This window comes from Sylvia atricapilla, chromosome 1 (genome assembly GCF_009819655.1).
Source record: "Sylvia atricapilla isolate bSylAtr1 chromosome 1, bSylAtr1.pri, whole genome shotgun sequence".
NCBI classification, from domain to species: Eukaryota; Metazoa; Chordata; class Aves; order Passeriformes; family Sylviidae; genus Sylvia; species Sylvia atricapilla.
Genome location: NC_089140.1, coordinates 47,108,129 through 47,129,261, shown reverse-complemented (window position 1 = coordinate 47,129,261; position 21,133 = coordinate 47,108,129). Strand labels below are relative to the sequence as shown.

General features: G+C 36.7%; 1 protein-coding gene across 2 annotated transcripts in view; it reads right to left on the bottom strand.

The window, feature by feature from the left end:
- SEPTIN7 (septin 7) overlaps positions 1-20,840 on the bottom strand; it is a 61,152-nt gene extending 40,312 nt beyond the window's left edge. For both annotated transcript variants that reach the window (XM_066321867.1, XM_066321877.1), the window contains exon 1: positions 20,738-20,840. In XM_066321867.1, coding sequence (XP_066177964.1) covers positions 20,738-20,747 — 10 coding nt within the window. In that variant the 5' untranslated portion in view covers positions 20,748-20,840. The remainder of the gene's footprint in view (positions 1-20,737) is intronic.
- Between the last annotated feature and the right edge of the window lie 293 nt (positions 20,841-21,133).

Below are 21,133 nucleotides of genomic sequence, written 5' to 3'. Positions count from 1 at the left end.
ATCTATGTTGCTTCTGAACAAGACTTCTCAACAGTGAAGCACCTAGGTCATGCGCAGTGGCCAGAGAAAAAACAAGGACAGAGTCCCAAATAAAGTATAATACTGGGCGATCAGCAATAGTCACCCCAGCATCCAGTTATATGCTGCAGTGAAACAGTCCTGCAGAAAAATCAATTGGAAAGTCATGGAAAATGGTTCTAGGCAAGATTTACACTTCAGCAAAAATATGTTCCACTATGAGCTGTGTTACAGTGTACATCAATAAGCCTTCTGCTCCCAACAGCATTCCTTCCAAAAATAAACTCACCATGAGCAACAACAAACTTCCTCTTTCTGTAATGTGTTTCAAGTTAACTACTTTTTACAGTTTTGTCTTAATTCTTCTATTCTGTAAAATAAAGACCACGGTTGGCACTACCATCCCTTCAAAACACGATCTTTTCTTCCAAATTTCTATTAGGATTTATTTTTTTCTCTCCACTCATCTGTAATAATGCTTCACTTGAATTATAGGCCTAAATTGCTCCAGAACTAATTCAGGTACTGATGTGACCAACAGAAATTATTTGTAAATGACCCAACTTCCTACTTGTACACCAGAGTTACATTTCACAACACATTCTACCCCCTCAACTGGACCTGCAGGGCTGTCATCTCTATCAGAATGCTGTATTGTTTCTTTCAACCATACTAGTAAATTCAAGAAGAAGCAAAAATTATCCTCTGTAAGTTGATTGGCCAATTACTGGAAAAGGAGTATCCAGGAGGTCCCTAGTCCCCTGCAAAAAGAATGAGATGTGTATTCCTGTCCTCCCCATATCACAATTTATGCCTTTTCTGTTGCTTGAAACAATCCTGAATGATTGGATGCAAAGTTGGCATATTTCCGCGTCAAAATTTCTCCTAAAACCTACTCAGCTCTGATTCTGAAAGGAGCCATTTAAAAGATAAACAACGAAGATTTAAACGGAAATGTTTCTTGGCAACTAAAGTACTTCAACTACCACTCCTGAAGTCCTTGTACCAAGTGTACTAAAGGTACTCCAACAAAATACATGTTTCCCCAGGTTGGATATTTTGGGTTTTTTCTTGGTGGGAGGAGCCCACAGTGTTTTTTAACTTGAAAAGCTTCGTGTCAATGATTAAAAGCAGTAATTACCATGACTGGGGGAAAATACAAAGTGACCTGGATGGCATCTTTCAATACCGAAGAATGTCTTTTTTAAACTTCTTATTTAAGTATAAATAGCCCACAAAGAGCTATATTAAGAACTCTAATGTGATAAACAACAGTGATATCTGCAGCACAGAAAGAAATAGAAAAGTTATTTTCTGCTGTACTGACTCTGATACAAGATACACTTTTAGCATTAAATTTGATATTTCAAATCAGGTCAGACCTGCTCCAAGCTACATTCATTTCACAGCATTTGTACAGCAGCACAAAAAAAAATTGGTTACATTTTTAATACCAACTTTTCATACCAACCAAAAAGGTTTTCACTGGCTTCTTTTTGCTGTCAGAATCAATTTCCTTCCCTTAAAGATCATTATGACTATAGGCCTTGACTTAACAAATATTTGTAAGCTCCTCAAATCTACTACAGACACACCACACATATCTTCCTGCATCTGTCTTCATGCTTACTCAACCATCTTGAAATGTCACAAATGAGACCAAACTGGGGTTGGGGGAATCATTAAAATCCCACCATCCAAGGAAACAAAACTATCTGCTAATTTCCTCATTAAGAAAAACAAATGGCAGCAAACTCACAGCAAACCTTGAAGTGTTACCTGTTTACGCTAAGCATCTTGACATTTCTTGAATTAAGATGAACAAGCTCAAAGCTTTTACCAATGAGAAGTCTGAAACACTTGACAAAGCAATCTAACAATAAAATGCAGTCAGAACTGCTTTGGCTAATTCAACCTAACTTGAAATGTTAAAGTTATAGCTTACACTGTGCATGTTAAACACGTTACAGGCTTTTATAGTTTCTCTGGGTTTTTCCACATAAAAATCCCTCAGACTTCTAAAGCTTGTACTAGACACCTTGCTTCCTTTTATCCTTTCAGAGAAACCAGCCTCACCTAACAGAAAAGATGAACGATTTCCTCCATACAAGAAAAGCCAAACACTGCAGAATTTGCATAAAAAGTTGTACTACAGGAATTAAGAGTTTACTACTACACCTAAGGCCACACTTACACTTTTACTGGAAAACAGCTATGCCCAGAAAAATTGCCCTCATTTGTAAGCAGTTATGGGCTTAATTGCAAGCACAGACTTATAAAAATGTTTATAAATTCTATTATTGCACACATTGTTCCACAACTAACAAAACCAAGTTTGGTTCTCTAGACACCAGTGGCCATCCCCTTCCACCAGGCAGTTAGCACAGGTTCCTCTTTTAGCCCTCTTGACTCTTTCTCTTCCCAGATGAAAGCCTCAAGGCAGATGGACCGAATGCTAATCAGCAAATGGACCTATTACCTGTAATCCTTGACAGGACCTTCTGATTTAGTATTTTTTCTGAAAGAAACTGAGTTCACATGCTGCCAGACTGACCCATGGTATGAATGAAAGCCCAGTAAATGGAACAACTGGGAGATCTACTGAAAAAATAGATTTAAATCATAGCTAAAACTGAATTGCACATGCAACCATCTAGCACACAGGTGAGACTTGCTAGTCAGTAACACTTGGGCTAACTAATTGTCCAACTAACACCAAATGTAGAATAAAAAAAAGCTTAATTACATTCTCTCCCAGGGAGAGAAAGTCACACAATTCTGCAAAAAGTGTATAGTAACAGTGACTATATAATTACCTGACATTTCTAGTCTTCAGCACCTTTTTAAATACTGTGAGAGTCATTGAGAGGTGGTAGAATAGAAGGGATCTGAGAACATGCAGCTTGATCACTGTGAATTCCATCCACAAGGAATAATAATCCACAAAGAATAGCAAGTATTCTGGTACCAGGCAAAAGGTGTAGGGAGAAAACAGCTCCAATACTTCATAGAAACATCTATAATCCTGAATCAAGCAATCAAAGTGGTAATTTTAAAACCTGAATCCAGAACACTTTCCCAGTCTCAAGCAGCTGTTTTGCATGATCGCTGTTGCTGGTTTTTTGTAGATAAAGTATCTAATTATAGGGATATAATTTATCTTCCATCCAGAAAGGAAACAAACCTCCCTTCTCCCCTTTTCCTCAAAACTTTAGGGTCTGACTTCCCACACCCAGAATGGGGAGAGAGGAAGTAAACTTTATTCAACCAAACAGGAACACACCCAAAACAGTTTTTTCCTTATATTCTATTTCATATATATCTGTATTAATGCTTTTGACTCCAGCTTCCTTACATGGAGCCTTGCTGTTGCTGTTTACTCCTTTTTCCCTTCAGGTGCAAAAGCACTGTTTCATTTACAGCAGAAAAGCACTTTTTAGTCCTCAACCCCTCAGATAACCTAAAGCAGCCACCAGTGAGTCAAGAGATACTTCATTGACCCCATCAAAACAGTGCTGGTTTGCCAACCAAAGCAGCAGCATTCACAGCAGAGATGCTTCCCATTCCAGAGTCAAAGCTGAGAACTCTAATATTAGTGCCTTGGAATATAATTACTGGGAGCAACCCATTGACTCTGCTATTAGGGAGGGATGAGAAATTATCTCTATTCAATTCTATTAATGAATCCCACTCAAGAAAATAAACCTGAAAAGTCTATATAAAACTACACAATTTTGGGAACCACATTTCTACCCTCAGAGATTTCACGGCCCACTGAATACATTTTATTCAAAATTCTAACATTGGTCCATTGACCCAGGCAGCAATATGCTGCAGAATATGGTTAGACTATTTTAAGTAGTATTTTGGCAAGTATACATGAATGTCTTAAAAGAAACTGAATTTAGTATCTCTGGATCTTAAAATTCTGAAAATGAAGGATGACACAGTATGCAGCAAACATACTCCTACATGAAATGCGTCATTATATAACAGATCTCATGAGACTTCATAAAAAAACAACACATTTGAGAACCCATTTGCATACAAGTTTTATATAAAAATAAATATATCAGTACTACTGAAAAAACTAAAACATCCCACAACATTGCAGCTTTTAAGTCATCTTTACCTTTTTCACTTGGTTCTTTCGATAGTCACTGTTGGACCCAGAGCATAGGAAAAACACTGTTTTACAACTTCAGTGCATTTAACTGAGAAGGATCAACAGTAGACAACCACTACATTTCTTATATCCTCAAACAAGAAGCGCCAAGAAAAACATGCCTGTGACAAGGCAAAAAGCTTTTTTTAATTCATCCTGTTCAGAGCATACACAATAGTGCTCAAAAGTTTTGATTTATGGTCAAGGCTGACTACTAATTAGCAGGATTAGAACTGAGATATAAAGAAGCCTGTTCTGAAAGGCAAGCTAGAGTAGTTTAGACAAGCTTGAGTAGATAAATTATCAACACAGTACAAGTCATAGTCATTATGCATAAACTCACTTATGGCCAAGAGCAAATAGAGACATGCTGAAAAAAATCCTAAAAAACACCCAAAAACCTTTCAAAAACAGATTATACAACAACTTACATAAGTAAATAAAAAATGGAAGGTTTTACTGCATTTTAGCAAAACTTATACTTTATATTAACATGGTTACTAACAAATTACTCAATTTTTTTTTATTTTTACTACTTTGTAAGACTCTTAAAAAACAGCCAAAACACAGAACCATAATTTCCATATCCAGGTTTTGTTTATAAAAAAATACAAAATTCAGCTCTTACTCTCAAGGTCTCTACAACTAAATGAGATTAGAATGACATGACTCAAGAGCTAATGAGGGCTTCAAAATAGCTTCTATATATTCTTTTGCATTCCTATCGGCATCTGTAGTTTTAGACAGAGACTTCTGATTCAAGCACCCTTTGAAAGCAGTAAACTGAACCAAATTCTCAATGAGTTACCAGGCAAAAAGTGAGAAAACCCTTCAGAACAGCAATGGTCAACACGTCCACAGAATGAACGTGAGCCAATGGATCACTACATCTGTGTAAGAACCAACTGCACACTTTACCTTTTACAGTGCCTGTCTTTGTAATACATGAATCACACGAGTCAGATGAAGAGTTACCCCAAGGATTACTGCATGGGTTTAGTGGTACTTGATGACAGAAAGGACGGGACCAAAACACATTTAAGGCTTCAACAGCAAACACCCAATGAGCTCACTAATAACAAAAGCAGAAGAAAAAAAAAAAAAAACAACCTTTTGATGAAAGAGGTAGAGAGACTTCATGCTTTCAAAAAGTCCTCATGATACAGTATTTAGAGCATTCCCAAAAAGCTCAAGTGGAATATAAGGAATGGCATTAATTCTGAACAGTGTGCACAGCATCCCAGGCACACCTGACTCAAGAGAGGCAACAAGTCTCCCCTGACAAATCTACTTTGTAACAGCCTGGTAAGTGGCAACTCATTCCCCCTAATCTTTAAGGGAAACATGGAACATACCACCTCTACTTCACAAAATTTCCCAATTCCAAAGTGTTTGCAAAGTTTGATGAAAAACTGCTGTGATATTCAGCAGATCCAAGATAAGAGAAATTCTTGTGAAGTACCATCTGACAACCTCTTCTGGCATAAGGCTGAACAGAAATTCACCTGATAGCAGATCCAACCAAGGAAGAAGGCTCCTCATGAGCCACAGCTCTCTGCTGCTTCTGCCCACCTTATCACCAGCCAGTCACACGGTTTCCAGTTCTTCAGGAGAACCAAGTGCTAAATCTGAATCACAGGATTCAAACCAAGAGGGCAGCACACAGCAGGTATTTCTAGTCACATTTTTCCACCTTTTTATCCATGGAAATTCAATTACTAATTATTTTGGAAATCAAAATTTGCATCTCAACACTAAGAACAATACAAGAAGTTTCCACTGTCTCCTGTCTTCACCTTCCCCTTTGGTACTTCCCCACCTTCCCACTCAGTATATCAAGTCCTCACTTTCTCCAAGAATAGCTCAAAGAACCACAGCTTTTGCTTTTGCTGCTAGAAGCAGATAACTCTGAAGTTATACATATGTTTTGACATATGCAGTCACTTTGCCAGAATATGTGGAAAGAGCTAAAAATGGTTTTTGAACAGTAAGTAATAAAAAGCCTTCCGGAAAAGATTCAGAGTGCATCAACAAAAAAACTGCAGCCAGAAACATCAGAAACAAGAGCACTACAATTTACTGGGCATGAAAGAACGCTAAATACACTCAACAGTACTGCTATGACACAGCAGCTTAAACTAAACAGGTAGATAGGTGTGCAAGAGACAGCCCTTAATCTTCTGTTGTCAGAAGCATAAACATATTCAAGATACAATTTAACCAAGAAGTCAAACGTGAACATCTATAGAAACAAAAACTGTAGTTATCACTGTAGTTATCTTAGTCTTAGCAGAAAAATAATAATTCCTCCTTTTTTAGGTGTATTTTTAGTATTTTTTTAATGACACTTCATTTAAAAGGTTCACACTACATCAAGAAAACTCAGCTGAGTTTACATCTTTTCGCATCTCCATGTAACAGAATTTACCATAGAACTTCAAGTACAAAGAGGCTTTACACAAAAACCAAAAAAGGGGAATCAGCAAATTGAGGCTGCAGATTACTACAAGAGAAACTGCATATTTATGCTTCTTCGTAATAAATAGGTAACATTAACTGAGTTGTCCATATCACTCATAATACTCTTAGTATATATGACAGCAATATTTGACAGGAAAAAACCCAGGTGTTTTAACAGGATAGATAGCTTATGAGGAAATACACAGCAATTACTGCCAATCTCAATTTGGCATATACCCACCTCTCTGAAGGACACCGCAAACTGCAGTATTTCTGTGTCTACGTTGATCTCTTATCTTTCTGCTGAGTTACAAGTGCTAAGAGGCTCTCTTTTCTTGCTCAAGAGGAGCCAGCCTCAAGCTGCATCTAGAGTGTGTGGTTAGCAGGTTTGTTAGAACAGTAGGTTTGCGGTTTTTTGCATGAACAAAACCAAGGAGCTCAAGATGTGATACTTCTCTAGGATGTGACTCTACTACTTAACCTGCAAAGGTGTAGCTCTCAGCAGCTGGAGAATTAGGAAGGAGTATCCTGCTCCATATTAAAAACCTACAAATAACAACACGAAAAAGGCAAAACAAAAAGTAATCCCATCACTTTATGAGTGTTTGGATATGGGCACTTTCTCAAGAAGGAGTACAATCCATAAAAGTGTTCCATAAAGCATAAATACGATGAGCACATAAAAATTATGAAAAGTCTCCCCAAAACCATCAAATGCAGTAAGAAAATAATCACCTTTACTGAGTCTGGAGCTCTAACCTGACAGCTTATTTTTGCATTTGACAAAGGAGGATATCCGAACCTTAGTGTGACATATCTACGCCAGACCACTTAGAATTTTGCAAACAAGTAAAAACCACAATATGTTTAGTGACACAGTGAAGCATGGGCTTTTCTTTATATTATTATTTCATTGTAATAATTCAGTTATTTAAATATTAATCACGTTCAACATGCAATAAATCAATTTGTTTTTTTAGGATGACAGCAGGAGTTTTAAGCAAAGTGGTAAGTACACATATTGACAAACAGCCTTATTTGAGTAAGCAGAAAAATGTATCTGCCAGCAGTTCATCTTGCTAGTAACAGGGAAGTGTTTGTCGCCCTGCTTTTCAGTGACACAAAGAAACATCCAACAAAAGATTCAACAATGTCTCAGTTTTAAGATGCTAGAGGAATAAGATAATCAACTACAGATTTACTCATTAATTGCATCATCTTTCCTGCAGCACTTTATTAAGAAGAAAAACACCAAAAAAGGTCTTCACATTCTGCATATTCAAATTAGTGTAACTCAAATAAGAACTGTCATTTTATGCCATTTAATCACATGCTAGTTTCTATTTATTTCCATCAATTGTGAGGCAACCTAATTTCATCTTTGGCTAAAAAAATCTACTTTCCAGTAAAATATTTTCATTTTCTCACTAACCCAATAATGTGAGTGGACTAACTTCACCTCATTAGCAACACAAATTTAACCACAGATAGATTCTAAAAGGTATTAGATTCACAAAGATTTCAAAGTCCTATCAAACCATCAACATCTTTCATCTTCCTGAGCTCTACTTCTGGTTGAAGTGGTATAAAAGCATTTCTGCAGTTCAGCCTTTTCTGAGGCAAAACAAACCACCTCAATGGTAAAAGAAGAAAGCTGAATGGCAAAGATACCTTTGCAGCATCTCATCCATATGATGAATCTCTACATGACAATGCTGCCTCTGGAAAGGCTTGGACTACTGAGTCTGAAAATTGATTTGACACAAATGTTTGTCAAGTAATTTTAATAATCAGACTGGAGAACCTATGTCTCACCACAAGTTCAAGAACGCAACTGACACCAGACCACTATCATCAAGTGTGACTCCAAAAAGGGACCTTGCTTATTTTATTTAACTCAGCATCCTCCTCCTGAGAGAGGACAAAAGCAGATATTCAAGAGGAACCACATGAAAATGCTTTGAACAGGGGCTGAACCAGATGACTTTTGAGAGATTCCATCCAAACTGTATCCATGATTCTGTAAAAAGGCATGCAAGCAAACAGCAATGCTTCTTTGAAATATCACTTCCCAAAGTTTATGGTACTAGTCAACAGTAATCTTTATTTTGATCTCTTTACAACATGTGTTTTTGAAAAGTTATAAATAGCAAACAAGAAACTATCAATTGCCAGGCCCACAACTACTACACTCAGAATTTATTTCTCAAAAACCAAAGGCACAGACTTCAGCGAGGCACAAATTTCAAGCAAGAAATGCTGCTTAATATTTATTTGCAGGAGGGCTATTTTAAAGCCTTTTAGAAGAGCTCTATAGATAAAGAGTTGAGGAACTGCAGGAGGCATATAACTGGAGACCTCTTCATCCATCTTTACAGAGAGTTGTTTTCTCCAAATTACTACCATGACATGATTTCAGCTACTGTCATTATGATGATCCCTCTGATTTCCTGCTTATCCTGGTGTCTGTATCTTTGCCTGGTCTTAGTCAGCCACTCAACACCATTTAATAGGCACTAGAAAAACAATCGGAGCACTCTACACTGTGCCCTAAAAGCAAATGACTTCTTATAAATGAAATTTATTTTTAGGAAAAAGACCAAATAGAAAACTTCAGATGAGTGCCAAAACAGAGAACAAGAATGAATATATATATACACACACACACACACACGCAACCCCTGTAAGTTTGTCTGTTAATTACATAGCAGCACAGCTGCTGCCTTGAATGGCAGGTTTTAACTCCTTTCTAATTAGACAGGTATGTAAAAATGTTATACAACTAGTTGTAGAATAAATGCATTTACTGTTACTAAAGCAGAAACTGTTTTTGAACCTCAAACAGTTCAAGTATCTGCAAAGCTCACCAAATACTTCCTCTGAGTCAGTTTTATTTTATTTAGCTATCTGAATGCTTGCCATTTCACAGAAATCAACTAAAGCAGATAAATTCACAGTCAAATAAAATTTTGGACACTGTCCTCATTTCAAACCACAGCCAAACACTGTATAAAATCACATCCTTTTACTTATTGTAGAATGAAATAGTGTGATAATTCAAGCCAAACTGTTTCAATTTGACAAACATTTAAAGATAAAATCTGGCCCAATCCAGGTCTCAACTAATTTCTCTGCATTCAGTCACTAAGAAGTATCTGATCATAGAATGACTTCACCATTAAACAATAGTGGCTAAAAGGATCCAATCTTACAGAGCAAGAACAGTATTTCAGAAACACAGCATGCTTTTCTTCTTAAGAACATGAATCCAGATTTCCAACCACTAGACAGTGTTAGTCTATTAAGTGGATTAGTAAGCACCGTGTGTTATTGGATTAAGGTCTACCTGTCTTGTAGCAGAAGTGGGTATTGATCTTGCAAAATCACTGAAAGAAAATGCTGCCCTGCAGTGGCAATTGGTTTAGTTTTCTTAGTTTCAGTTGCTCAGGAAGAAATAGGAGACTATATATATATATATCCTTGAAATAATAATTAGAATAAAAATTTTACATGCTGAAAGATAGTAATAGAATAAAAATTGAAAAATTCCAGCACAACTTTAAAGAAGACGCAAATATAAAATACTATTTTTATTGACACAGTACCCTACATATCAGAGGAGTTTTGACAGCGCAACCAAGATCATGCTCTTCAAGGTTTGACTCGGCAGTTTCACCCGTGTGCCACAAACGGTGCTGCCATGGAACACAGGTGGGGTCTGGGACAAGCGGCTTCTTTTGTCCGGCTCAAACCAACCTCTGTTCCCACCAGTTCCCTCACAGGCTTCAGGGTACATGTGATTTTGTTTAAAGCTACTTCTTTCTGCATCAGAATGTTCATACTAATAAGGTTACCTTTGGCTTTTAAGGAGCTGGGAGTGTCATACACTGAAGCTATATAAACAGATTAAATGACGTCTTTTCATAACTACCATTGCTGAGAGCACTGAAGAATGGTTAATCACAAACCTGTGCGAATATCAAAAAGGTTTCTACATTCCCCAAGTATTTGGTCAGAAGCCTGGAGATACAAGGTTAGAATCTGGTGACCAAAGAGACAGAAGGGGACATCCCCTTAAAAGAAGGGACATCTTCTTAAAAATAATTACAATAAACTTGAACATGACTTTATGTTGCTAACCTACTAAGCAAAGCACCATCACACTTGCTCCAAGAGCCAAGAAAACTCATCTTCAGATCCTTAAAAAATCCCCTTGTGTTATTTTTTGTTGTTGAGTCTTACATGAAGAGAGGGTATTTTTACTGCAAGGTATTACATGCACTGCTCAAAGGCCTCTTTGACAGACTCTGCCAATGGCACGTAAAGCATTTTCTGGGACGACAAAAAGAAAATAAACCAAATCATCTTCATCAATGTCAGATGAAAATAGCTAATAGAGAAAACAGGAGAGGGAAATAGAACCAGAAACTGACAAGAAACTGCCTCATTCATCAAACCAAGGAAGAACAGATGGTAAAAGAGAATTGTTGACTTTCAGGACAAAGTTTACTCTGAGAAAACCTACAGCTTCCTTTAAACTCTGCAGTGTGGGACAGAAACTTTAACAGTATCTTGTCATCAGAAAAATCAAGTAGATGTGAAGGCAAATTAATGGATCATAGTTTAACCCAGAGAGAAAGTAAATGTTTTACGGATTTACATCACAGGGTTCAAGGAGATAGTTATAAATGAAATATCAACTAGATCTTTACCAGATTATATCACAGGTGAATCACTCATATCTTGCAAGAGCCAAACTTGGAATATTCCTGAGATTCCTCCCTACCACGTTTGTGAATACAACACATAATATTTCTGTCTTGAAAGACAGAAAGCACAGGCAATGTGCACGAAGGCAAGAAACACCAATGCATGGTGTGCAGTGAATGTCCTTCATTCTTCCTCCATGCCATTCGATCTCATCAAGCATCAGCAGCTGCTGATCTGATAATTACACACTTCAGCAGTGGTTTTTTTCACAGTCGTTCAGCTTAACACAATGCTCATGATCCTGTACTGAAGAGTTCCACAGACATTCAACAACTTCTTTCTACTTCAGACCACTGAATTACTGGGTTTTTTTCACTATCTGAGCAACAGAAAATGAACCCACAATTCTGGATTAGCCCATAAACTCAAAATTCAACATGTAATGACCTCAGACTGCAAAATTGCTATTTTAAAAGGCACTGCTGTTTGCAGTTTGAAATGTCACCTGGGAATGCTCCAGATTCTTTTCTAAGCTGCAAATTATCACCTTATACAGAAAGCAACACCACTTCACATCTCCCAAGCAGTAAAACAGCACAGTCAGATGCTGTTAGAACTGACACTTGATGCTTTTATCCAGCCTACATTTATCTGTGTCCTTCCACTGCATTGTTTCTCACTCCACAGAAGGCTGAGTTTAATTCCCTTGAATCACAGACCATTTCTGCCCTTTCAAGGAAGCCTCTGCCCCATGAAACACATTTGTTTAGCCTTCACAGGAAAGGTTTCATCAGCAGAAGGACCAGAATGATGCACTTTGCATTAACTTTGACAGACACATGGTCCCAGTCATAAGAGATCAGTGCAAGGTATCTAGCTTAGGGTTCCATCTTTGACCAAAACCAAAGTTTCATTGATAAAAAGCTAGAAGTGACTGTGAAATTGGGAAACCAGGACCCTCAAGAAAACCCTTTCACTTCAAATTTAACAGAGGGTAGGAACTACACCACATGGCAGTATTACAAACTTAAAACAGCGTCTTCAATCAACACTGTCAGAAACTTAGCATTATTTCAAGATAAAGTGTGAGTTTCCTAACTTTGCTCTTGGTAAACTACCTACAGGAGAAAAATCATGATGAAGGTAAAGGATGACAAGAACTCAAACAGAAAAAAGTAATTTGATGGGACAGTCAGCTTCAGTAGCCTTTCTCCCCTCCAACCACTGATAAATCTAAATAGCCTGCCTTACGTACTGTATTATGGAAAAAATAACTGTAAAATACCATCAAATACACCGTAAGAAGTGAGAAAAAGTATTATCAGAAGATGCTCATTGTCTTTATTAACAGAAATTCATGACAAGAGTATGGTATAAACTCTAATTTAGCAGTAAATTTGCTCAGAACCTCAGCAGAAAAATATCCAAAGCCCAAAATGAAACAGTTGCATGTAACAGCCATACTACATAAAGAAAAATACTGGAAAAGAAAGAAAAACTAACTGTTTCAAATGGATTGACAAGGAAGATCTGAACTGATTGTTGTAAAATCAGCCAGAGGGAAAACAATCATATTGAATCCCATTTAATGGATCACATGGGCTTTACTACAACTGGATATTTAGACCACAAATATTCCGTCCAAGAATATCACTTTGGTTACAATATGAACCTATTCCTTAAAAAAGTTGTCAGCATTTCTTGATACAGCAAGCAATGTTAACATTTTCAGCCAACAAGAAATGAGAAGCAGTTTTAAACTAATACAGCATATTTACCTATACAAAAAAATGGCTCCTCCTTTGAATCTCACTCTGGGCTTGTAGCAATGATGGCTTCAAAAACCAGTGCTGCAGTATCCTGGCACCTGATTATCCTAGGCTAAGGAACTGGAAACAGTATTAATGTGACTTCTAATGGCTCACTGCTTACAAGATGTGCAACACTGAGTTCACACCCAGCTCAGGACTGGGTGTCCTCAACAATCTATTGAGTAGCATCAAAACAAGCGCTGGCCACCTGATAATTAATTTTAAGAAATAAAACATCCATTAGTTTGGTACCATCTCTAAGATGTTTTCAGGTTCACACATTACTAATTATCCTTACTCTAATATCAAAATGCCAGATGCATTCATTTCAGCTAAATTGTGACCTACAAACCTTTCATCAAAGGAACAAGGGCCAGGTTCAAATGCTGATCTCACCATAATGAACAAGCTTACTACAAAAAAATTAAATATCAACAGAGTAATATGTGTGCACATATCTGGATGTGTAAAATCAGCAAGCACATTTTTATTTAGGAAAAAAACAAAGAAATGGTAAGGTAGGAGAAGAAAAAACACCAGGAGAAAAAAAAAAAAGATTTATGTAATTAGGAACACAGCAAAGATGGTCTGAAGACAGCTAGTACTGTGACAGGAATGATCATGTAGAGAGCCATCAAAAAATCCACAAAGCTTCAAAAGTGAAGATGACACCTAAACAATGCAGAGCACAGTCTCTCATTAGATATTTTTTTGTGAAATTTCCTGAATTCATCTATTAGAGACCTGGTAAAATAATTCACCGCATTTGTTATGAGACTGACAAGAAAGCAATATATGGAATAGAAAAAAAAGTTGTTTGCAACAGAATCCTCACTTAAAAAAAAAAAAATAAAAGCCATTTCAATTACAGGCAGATTTTTGCCAAATTATGAGTTCACATCCACAAACTTGAGAATAAATCTCTTCCCATAAAAACTTCTGCCAGCAAACAAAGCATTTTAATTGATAAATTAGGGTCTGACCAAAATACTGCCCCATGAGAAACAAATCAGTTATGTTTACAATCAAAGCTTTACAAAAATATTTTCCTTATTTTTCCAAGCAATATTTTAATATACTAATATTTAGTACTTAAGGTTAGTTGTCAGAACTTGAGTCTTGTAAGCAAGCATCCAATAAGAAGTACCTTACTGTAGTTGGCTTTCATATAATCTACTCAAGAAGCTTTGTATCCAAACACTTAAGAAAACAAAAATCCAAAGGCTCTTTAGAAGTTATCCAGTAAGCAGTACAATTCCAATTAATGCTGTAATTGCAAACAATTAAAAATTGAAAATTCAAGATCAATCCTATTAAATGCCAACTTCAGTTCTGTTCATTAGAACCTTTAAGCTATTGCACAGAGAAGAAAATGTTTAAAATGAGCTTAACAAAAACTAAGATTTTTTTTCCCTATTGAGTAATTAAAAGCCACTATGCTATAAGCAACTTGTGAAAGTATTTGAAAAGCTATGGTTTCTAGATAAGCTCAAATAGGTAGATTAACTGAATTTCCTAACAGTAAGTTTTAACAATAACCCACTGTAAAAAGTTTCTCTTTTCCATCAGGTTGTAGGCTTTGTGCAGGTTTCTTTCCCCATCAATAAAAAAAAGGAACAGCAAAATACTAGAAAAGAGACAAGAACAGCAAGTATGTTACAAACTGTAGTTCACTGCATTACAAAAGAAGAGGGGGGAAAATTAAGAAAAAATTTCATCCAACGAAAGAAGTATAAGAGAAGATTTTCTATCTGAAGCCAAGTACTTCCATAAATATGTACTTCAAGCTCCCACCTGAAAGTCACTCACTGGAAAAATCAAGCAGGCCAGTAAACTCACTATTAAGTTACTGATCTTTCACATCCTGGAGAGATACTTATTTCTTCATTAAAGACTTTCAGAATTCACCTATTCTTCCCTCTCAAAAAATTTTTACCGATCTCTTTCCACAAAAAGGAGTGACAGGCTATTGATCACTCCAGATGAGCATGTCATCTGTAGGCATACACTGGCTCCACTCCGAGTTCCACCAGTTTCCAATTTTCTTTGGTTTTACCTCTGCCAATTCTCCTACATTCAACCCATTTTGCTTTTGCATTCCCATCAGGTACATATTAAAGTATTCATCCATCAATTTTTATACTTTGTACTTTGTAGGCACCATCAGTGGAATACAATAAATTACTTCTTTAAAGAATTCTGAAACCTTAATAACAACATTTTCTACACCTATACTTCATGGAAACCTCATAATCCTGTGAACAGAATCCCTACAACTTAATTTTATTTTTATCTAGTTTTCTAAAGGAGCTATTTCCACTATACCACAATAGTTGAACCCAGACCAACAGTTCTTTATAGAAAAAGTACCCTGAGAACTGGAAGACTACTGTCTAACCCAGCCCCAGCCCACTGGCACAGCAGCAGGAGACAGGCAGTCACCAATGCAAGTATCCCAAAACAAGCCTCAGCTGAAGACATACAATGGCACACAGGGCAGTTTTCAGAGGTTGAGAGAACCTCAGATGAATTCAGGTACTCTGAAGAAATGAACTTACAGGGGGAATGGAGATAGGATACCTGCAAGAAATCTTGCTAGTTCTTTTCCATCACATGCTTTTTCTTTGGAAAAACAAGAGGATTCTACTCCGGTCCTGCACATGAGATTGTATTCCCCTGACTGTATGCACAAGGCACTGCACACTCAGCAATGGCAGGGCAGGATCCTAAACCAGATAATGAAGGTCACACCAAAGGCCAAACATGTACTCAGATACTGTGGTAGTAGAGACACGACTGAAACTTCAACTAGGAGTGCTTCAAATCACAGCAGATCAGCAAGAACTGGCAACATCCCCAAACTGTTCCTACTTAGCTGTACTGCCCACACACAGGTTACTTTTCATTTAATTATTCTTTCTATCCTGAGATAAATTATTTTGTTCCTGGCATTAAAATTGACAGCAAGTAAAGAATAAGTATCTGTGAGTAGCTGAGTTGGTACCACTGGTTGGCTTGATAGATAAATTGCTTCAGAAAGGGAACAAGTGAAGGGGGTAATTCCAATCAGAACATGATCCATCACCAGAAGATAAAAGTATTAAACCAGTCCAAGCTTTCTTCAATGAGCAATAAAAGCATTTTCAAATCAGGGTGTGCTGCTTCTTTGAATTAACTTCAAGTCTTGCAAAATACAGTCCTCTTCTTTGCATTCATGCCAAAAAACCATGTTTAAACCAAAACACTTGAGTGTGCATATAATTACAAATGAAGCACGCCAACAATACTGCATGGCATTTTCCTTTCAGTTGTAATCCACAGGTGATCTACAAGGCTAAAGGAACAATCTGGAAACAAAACAGGCAATTTACTATAGGTGAGGCTTCAAAAGAGCTTTCGAAGTCAAAGCTCCCAAACAGTTGCTCAAGAACTAGGAACTGCGTAGAAAGGTCCTCTGGAAAGCCACTCAACTGTAAGTGTTCTGTACTTTGGAAATCAGATGACTTTAAAAAAAAAAAAAAAAAAAAAAAAAAAAAAAAAAAAACCAAAACCAACTTAAAAGTCAAACTGTTCGTGTGATTCATGAGGCCTGAACACTTTGAAATATACAGCTCTAGGAAAGGTCACCACAGACACATATTCTTAAGTACATAAGGTCTACAGGAGGAAAGGAATTTTTAAGAATTAAGACTTTGCATCAACTTGGGTGTTGGTTCAAATCCCGTTACCAGCATCATTTCAATACAAAAACAACAAAAGAGGGATTTCCTGACTTAGTGTTTAGAAGGAAGACACACTGAGAAATAACTATTTGTTCCACACTTCATATTCACTAAAGCAAAAACACACACCCACTACTTAAGCAAGTGTAATTATATTAACAAACAGACAACAGACAGAACTACAATTCCACAATTAAGACTCTCTTTAATTGTGAGTTACTAACCACAGTGGTATTACTTCTGGAATTTTTCTTAAGCATTTGACTTAAATATGTACTTTCCTTCAAAAAACCATACAGCAGAGAAATACAGAGAATACTCTTTGGATTTCAGACAGACTAAATATTTATGTCGGGTTCTCAAGTGTTTCAACAACTATCTGATACTTGAAGAGATTACACAAGATTATAAAGGAAGCAGGCTACCAAGGCGAACTCAACATTTTTTCCCCTGCTGAGATTTAATACTTCAAGTGTAGAATCAGTTGCTTTAAACCACTACTTAAATGTCTTACTTTGAAAGCATCAAGAATGGAGCTCAATTAAATGTACATTTCTGCTCACTTTATGTCATATCCTCAGAGGAGGTGCATGTGAGTTTTTATTCTGAAAAACCAACTTGTTGCCAAAGCAGCATGATGACGACTACTGCTCAGCCTTTGAGAATATAACTAACATGAAATTCTCACAGAGATTAAAGACAAATCAATGAAAACTGATTAATAAGGAGAACAAAGGGCCATCTCAGTCTTCAGTTTCTCAAGCAAAGTTTATAAACACTAACAAAAGAATCAATACAATTTAACGAAAACAAACAATCTCAGACAGAAATGTCAAAATGTTTATTATGGCTAAGTATTATAGAGTAGCACCAGTTTCTATTAAAGTTTACTTTTCAGTGATTGTTAAAACATTTGATATAAAAAAGGTATTTTGACATCCTCTTTTTATACTTGTACACGTGCAGTTCATAATCACTTCACCCTTAGTTTTACTTAATGTAAACACCCAAACACCTGGAAATCAGCAACCACACTTACGGAAAAGAGCTCGCTAACATCACAAACCTCAAATACATGAATGCTATCAAGCCCTGACTCAGAAGACCAAGTTACGGCACAGAACACCATCCACATGGGTGCAAGGCAATGCCACCAACCAACTTAGCTCAGGAGGAGAGTCCCTGCTGCAGAAACTGTAGGCTATTCAACAACTACTTGGCCTTATGCGTGCCTATATTTAAAAGCTCACTCTCAAACTTCACTGGCACAAAGAAGAGCAGTAAGCCATCATACACTGCTGTGGGCAGCTCCATCATTCCAGGGCAATGACTGGGGAAGTAGAGTTTTACGGGAGTACATTCACAGTTTAGGCACAGGAAATGTTTTGCAAAATGAATCTACCTCCCTGCAAAAATTCTTACTGGAAATATCAGATCTGTTTGATGCTGTACTTACTACTTGCTCACAAAAATCTTACATTTTAAAACTTAAAACAGAGTTGTGTCTACAGCAGCAGAAACACACAATAGTACAACCATACTGGCAAATTCCCCCCAAACACTGCTCTGGTGGATTCTCATACTACACATTCCAAAGATAAAAAAGTTAGATATAATACTGTGCACATGCATTATATTTAACTGATAATTTCAGACTAAATATACAACAGGAAAACAGCTTCAATACAACTCCATTAGCTGCAATGTCAAGCCTCATGGACACCTGAAGAGAGCTGGACACAAAGGTCACAGATCCCAAATACGAGTTGGTTTCTTCGTTGCGCCTGTTCAGCAACCACAAGTATCGTTTTTCTCTTTTTTCCTTTCAGAACAAATGGGTAACACACCGACACCGAATACCTCCAAATAAAGCACAGCCAGCAGATCAGTAGTTGTGCAATCTGCAGTAAAAGGTAGCCATGCACCCATGACTAACTAGTAGAAAGAGCAATAGAATATTTTAGATAATCTCCAAGAGATAATACATCCAGTATTCTTATTTTTCCAGCACTGACCATACACAGATAAGCACTATATTCTAACTTTAAAATTTCTCAAGAAGATAATAGATAATTCCATTCACTGACCTCAGATCAAGTCAGAGTACACTACCTTACAGGTTGAATACAGCAACAAATAATTACAATCCTAACAATCAATTTGCAGATTACTGGGTTTACCAACAAACTATTTCATCTTCATATTTAAAAACAAACACATTTTTTCAGGGCATTCTATTACCAGGCACTTAACTTTGAAACAAAATAATTTCTCTACCCCACCCCTCCCCAAAAGTCCCCCGGGTACTAAAAGATCAGCCATCATTTTGTTTAAACACTGATTTTCAAGTATCTGATTGCTACACCAGGGGGTCAGAAGAAGAGAATTAGTGGCATTTTCAATTTAGGAAAATACTGACACTTCTCCTAGTAAGCTTCCAGACAGCGGCACAAATTTCCATGCAAAAAAAAGTCTTAGTAGTAAGCACAAAAATAGCAGAACTAGTCAACATCTTATTTTCAATCTAATTTTGGACCAATTTTTCTTCTTGAGGGTCACAATCTTCTACTGCTTTCCTAAATGAATTGCTTTAAACTATACTACAGAAACAAAGAGAACACTGAGGTAATTTTGCAGACCTTTTCCAGTTATAACTTCTAACACATCCCTACATCTACCACTTATGAGGACAATTTCATTCCTTGCTCCTTTTCATTACCTGTAGATAGCAGGAAACAAAATTTTACTTTAGCCTTAACAGTTTTGTACCAAATAATCAATTATGTATGGATGCTAGACTATAATGAAACCTGTAATCAAGTTCTAGCCGAAAAAAGCAACCCTCAATTTTTAAAATTCTATCTCACTTTTGTAATCAAAAGAAAAACACACAAGATCTATACATTGTGTTTGCACCCATTTGCCCTTGATTTTGTAACTCTGTCAACAGTACTATTATATTACATGCTAAATGCACATAAAGTCTGCACAAGATACTCTTTGTGTTGATGACAAAACAAAGCAGTAACAAGCTAGCCAAATTACAAAAGATAAAGCTAGATAACCAAGTGACAGATGGCTATTATAAAACACTTTCTAAACTATTATTATTATCAGTATTTTGCTGATGAGCATGCCATTGACCCATAAGCATACTGGGTCACATATCCAGTAGCATCAGTTACACACAAATGTACCCAACAGTCTATTATCATAAAAGTACTCAAAAGAGCAAGAAAAAAATTAGATTTCCTAGCAGGAAGGATGACAAATTTGGGTCATCACTGAAGCCTAAATAAACTGTTCTGAATGGTACTATTCATTAAAACCAAATACAATTTCCCATTTTCTGTAGTCCATAGGGAACAAACTGTTGACATTTGGTTTTCTTTGCAACCATACAAACTAGAAAGGTTTGTTTAAATTAAAGCTTTGATTTTGTAGCATAGTTTTGTGGCCACAGAAGTGCAGGATAGACTGGATCCTACTGCCTGGTTATGTACAAGGTTTGCCACGTTGTACTCAACCACAAAAACAGTTCTTTTTTTTATTCAAATGAAAATCAAGTTCAAATTATCTGTCATAGTTGCAAGTAGCAATTTAGACCAGATCCACAACGAACTGATTTCTTAAGACCATATGAACGATACAGTTCTCATCATTTGTCTCCTCATCAACTTGCAGACCAGACATGTTCTTTTTAACCAACCTAGATTTATCAGTCTAGCAGGGGAAGATTCATGTTTTCTCCTGAGATCATGCAAAACATACTTACATCATCATCACAGATTTCAAGAGCTATGCTAAAACAGTTCTATCGACCAACAGTCAAAACAAAGAAAGAAACTCACCTACTACCATGAGAGTGAATTCAAATCCTCTCTTCACAGACTTCCGGTACACTTGATTTGGAAGATTTGCAAACCCCACATATCCTTCAAGGTTCTTCTGTTGCTAAAGCAAGAGATATTTAGGGGGGAAAAATTAAAAAGGAAAGATGTAATTTCTTAGTTGGCTTGTCATTGTTAGTTATTGAAAATATTCACTTCATTTTCACATTTGTAGAAAAGTGCCATCTACTCAACCTCTCAACAGCCCAAGCTGTCTACATTCAAGACAGTGCAATGAACTGCAGCAATAAATACAAAAAATATTTTTTTGACTGGATAGCCAAAAAAACTGGCACAGCAACTCAGCTAGACTAAAAGTATTTTGAGCAAATACAATTGCCATATTATGACTGTTTG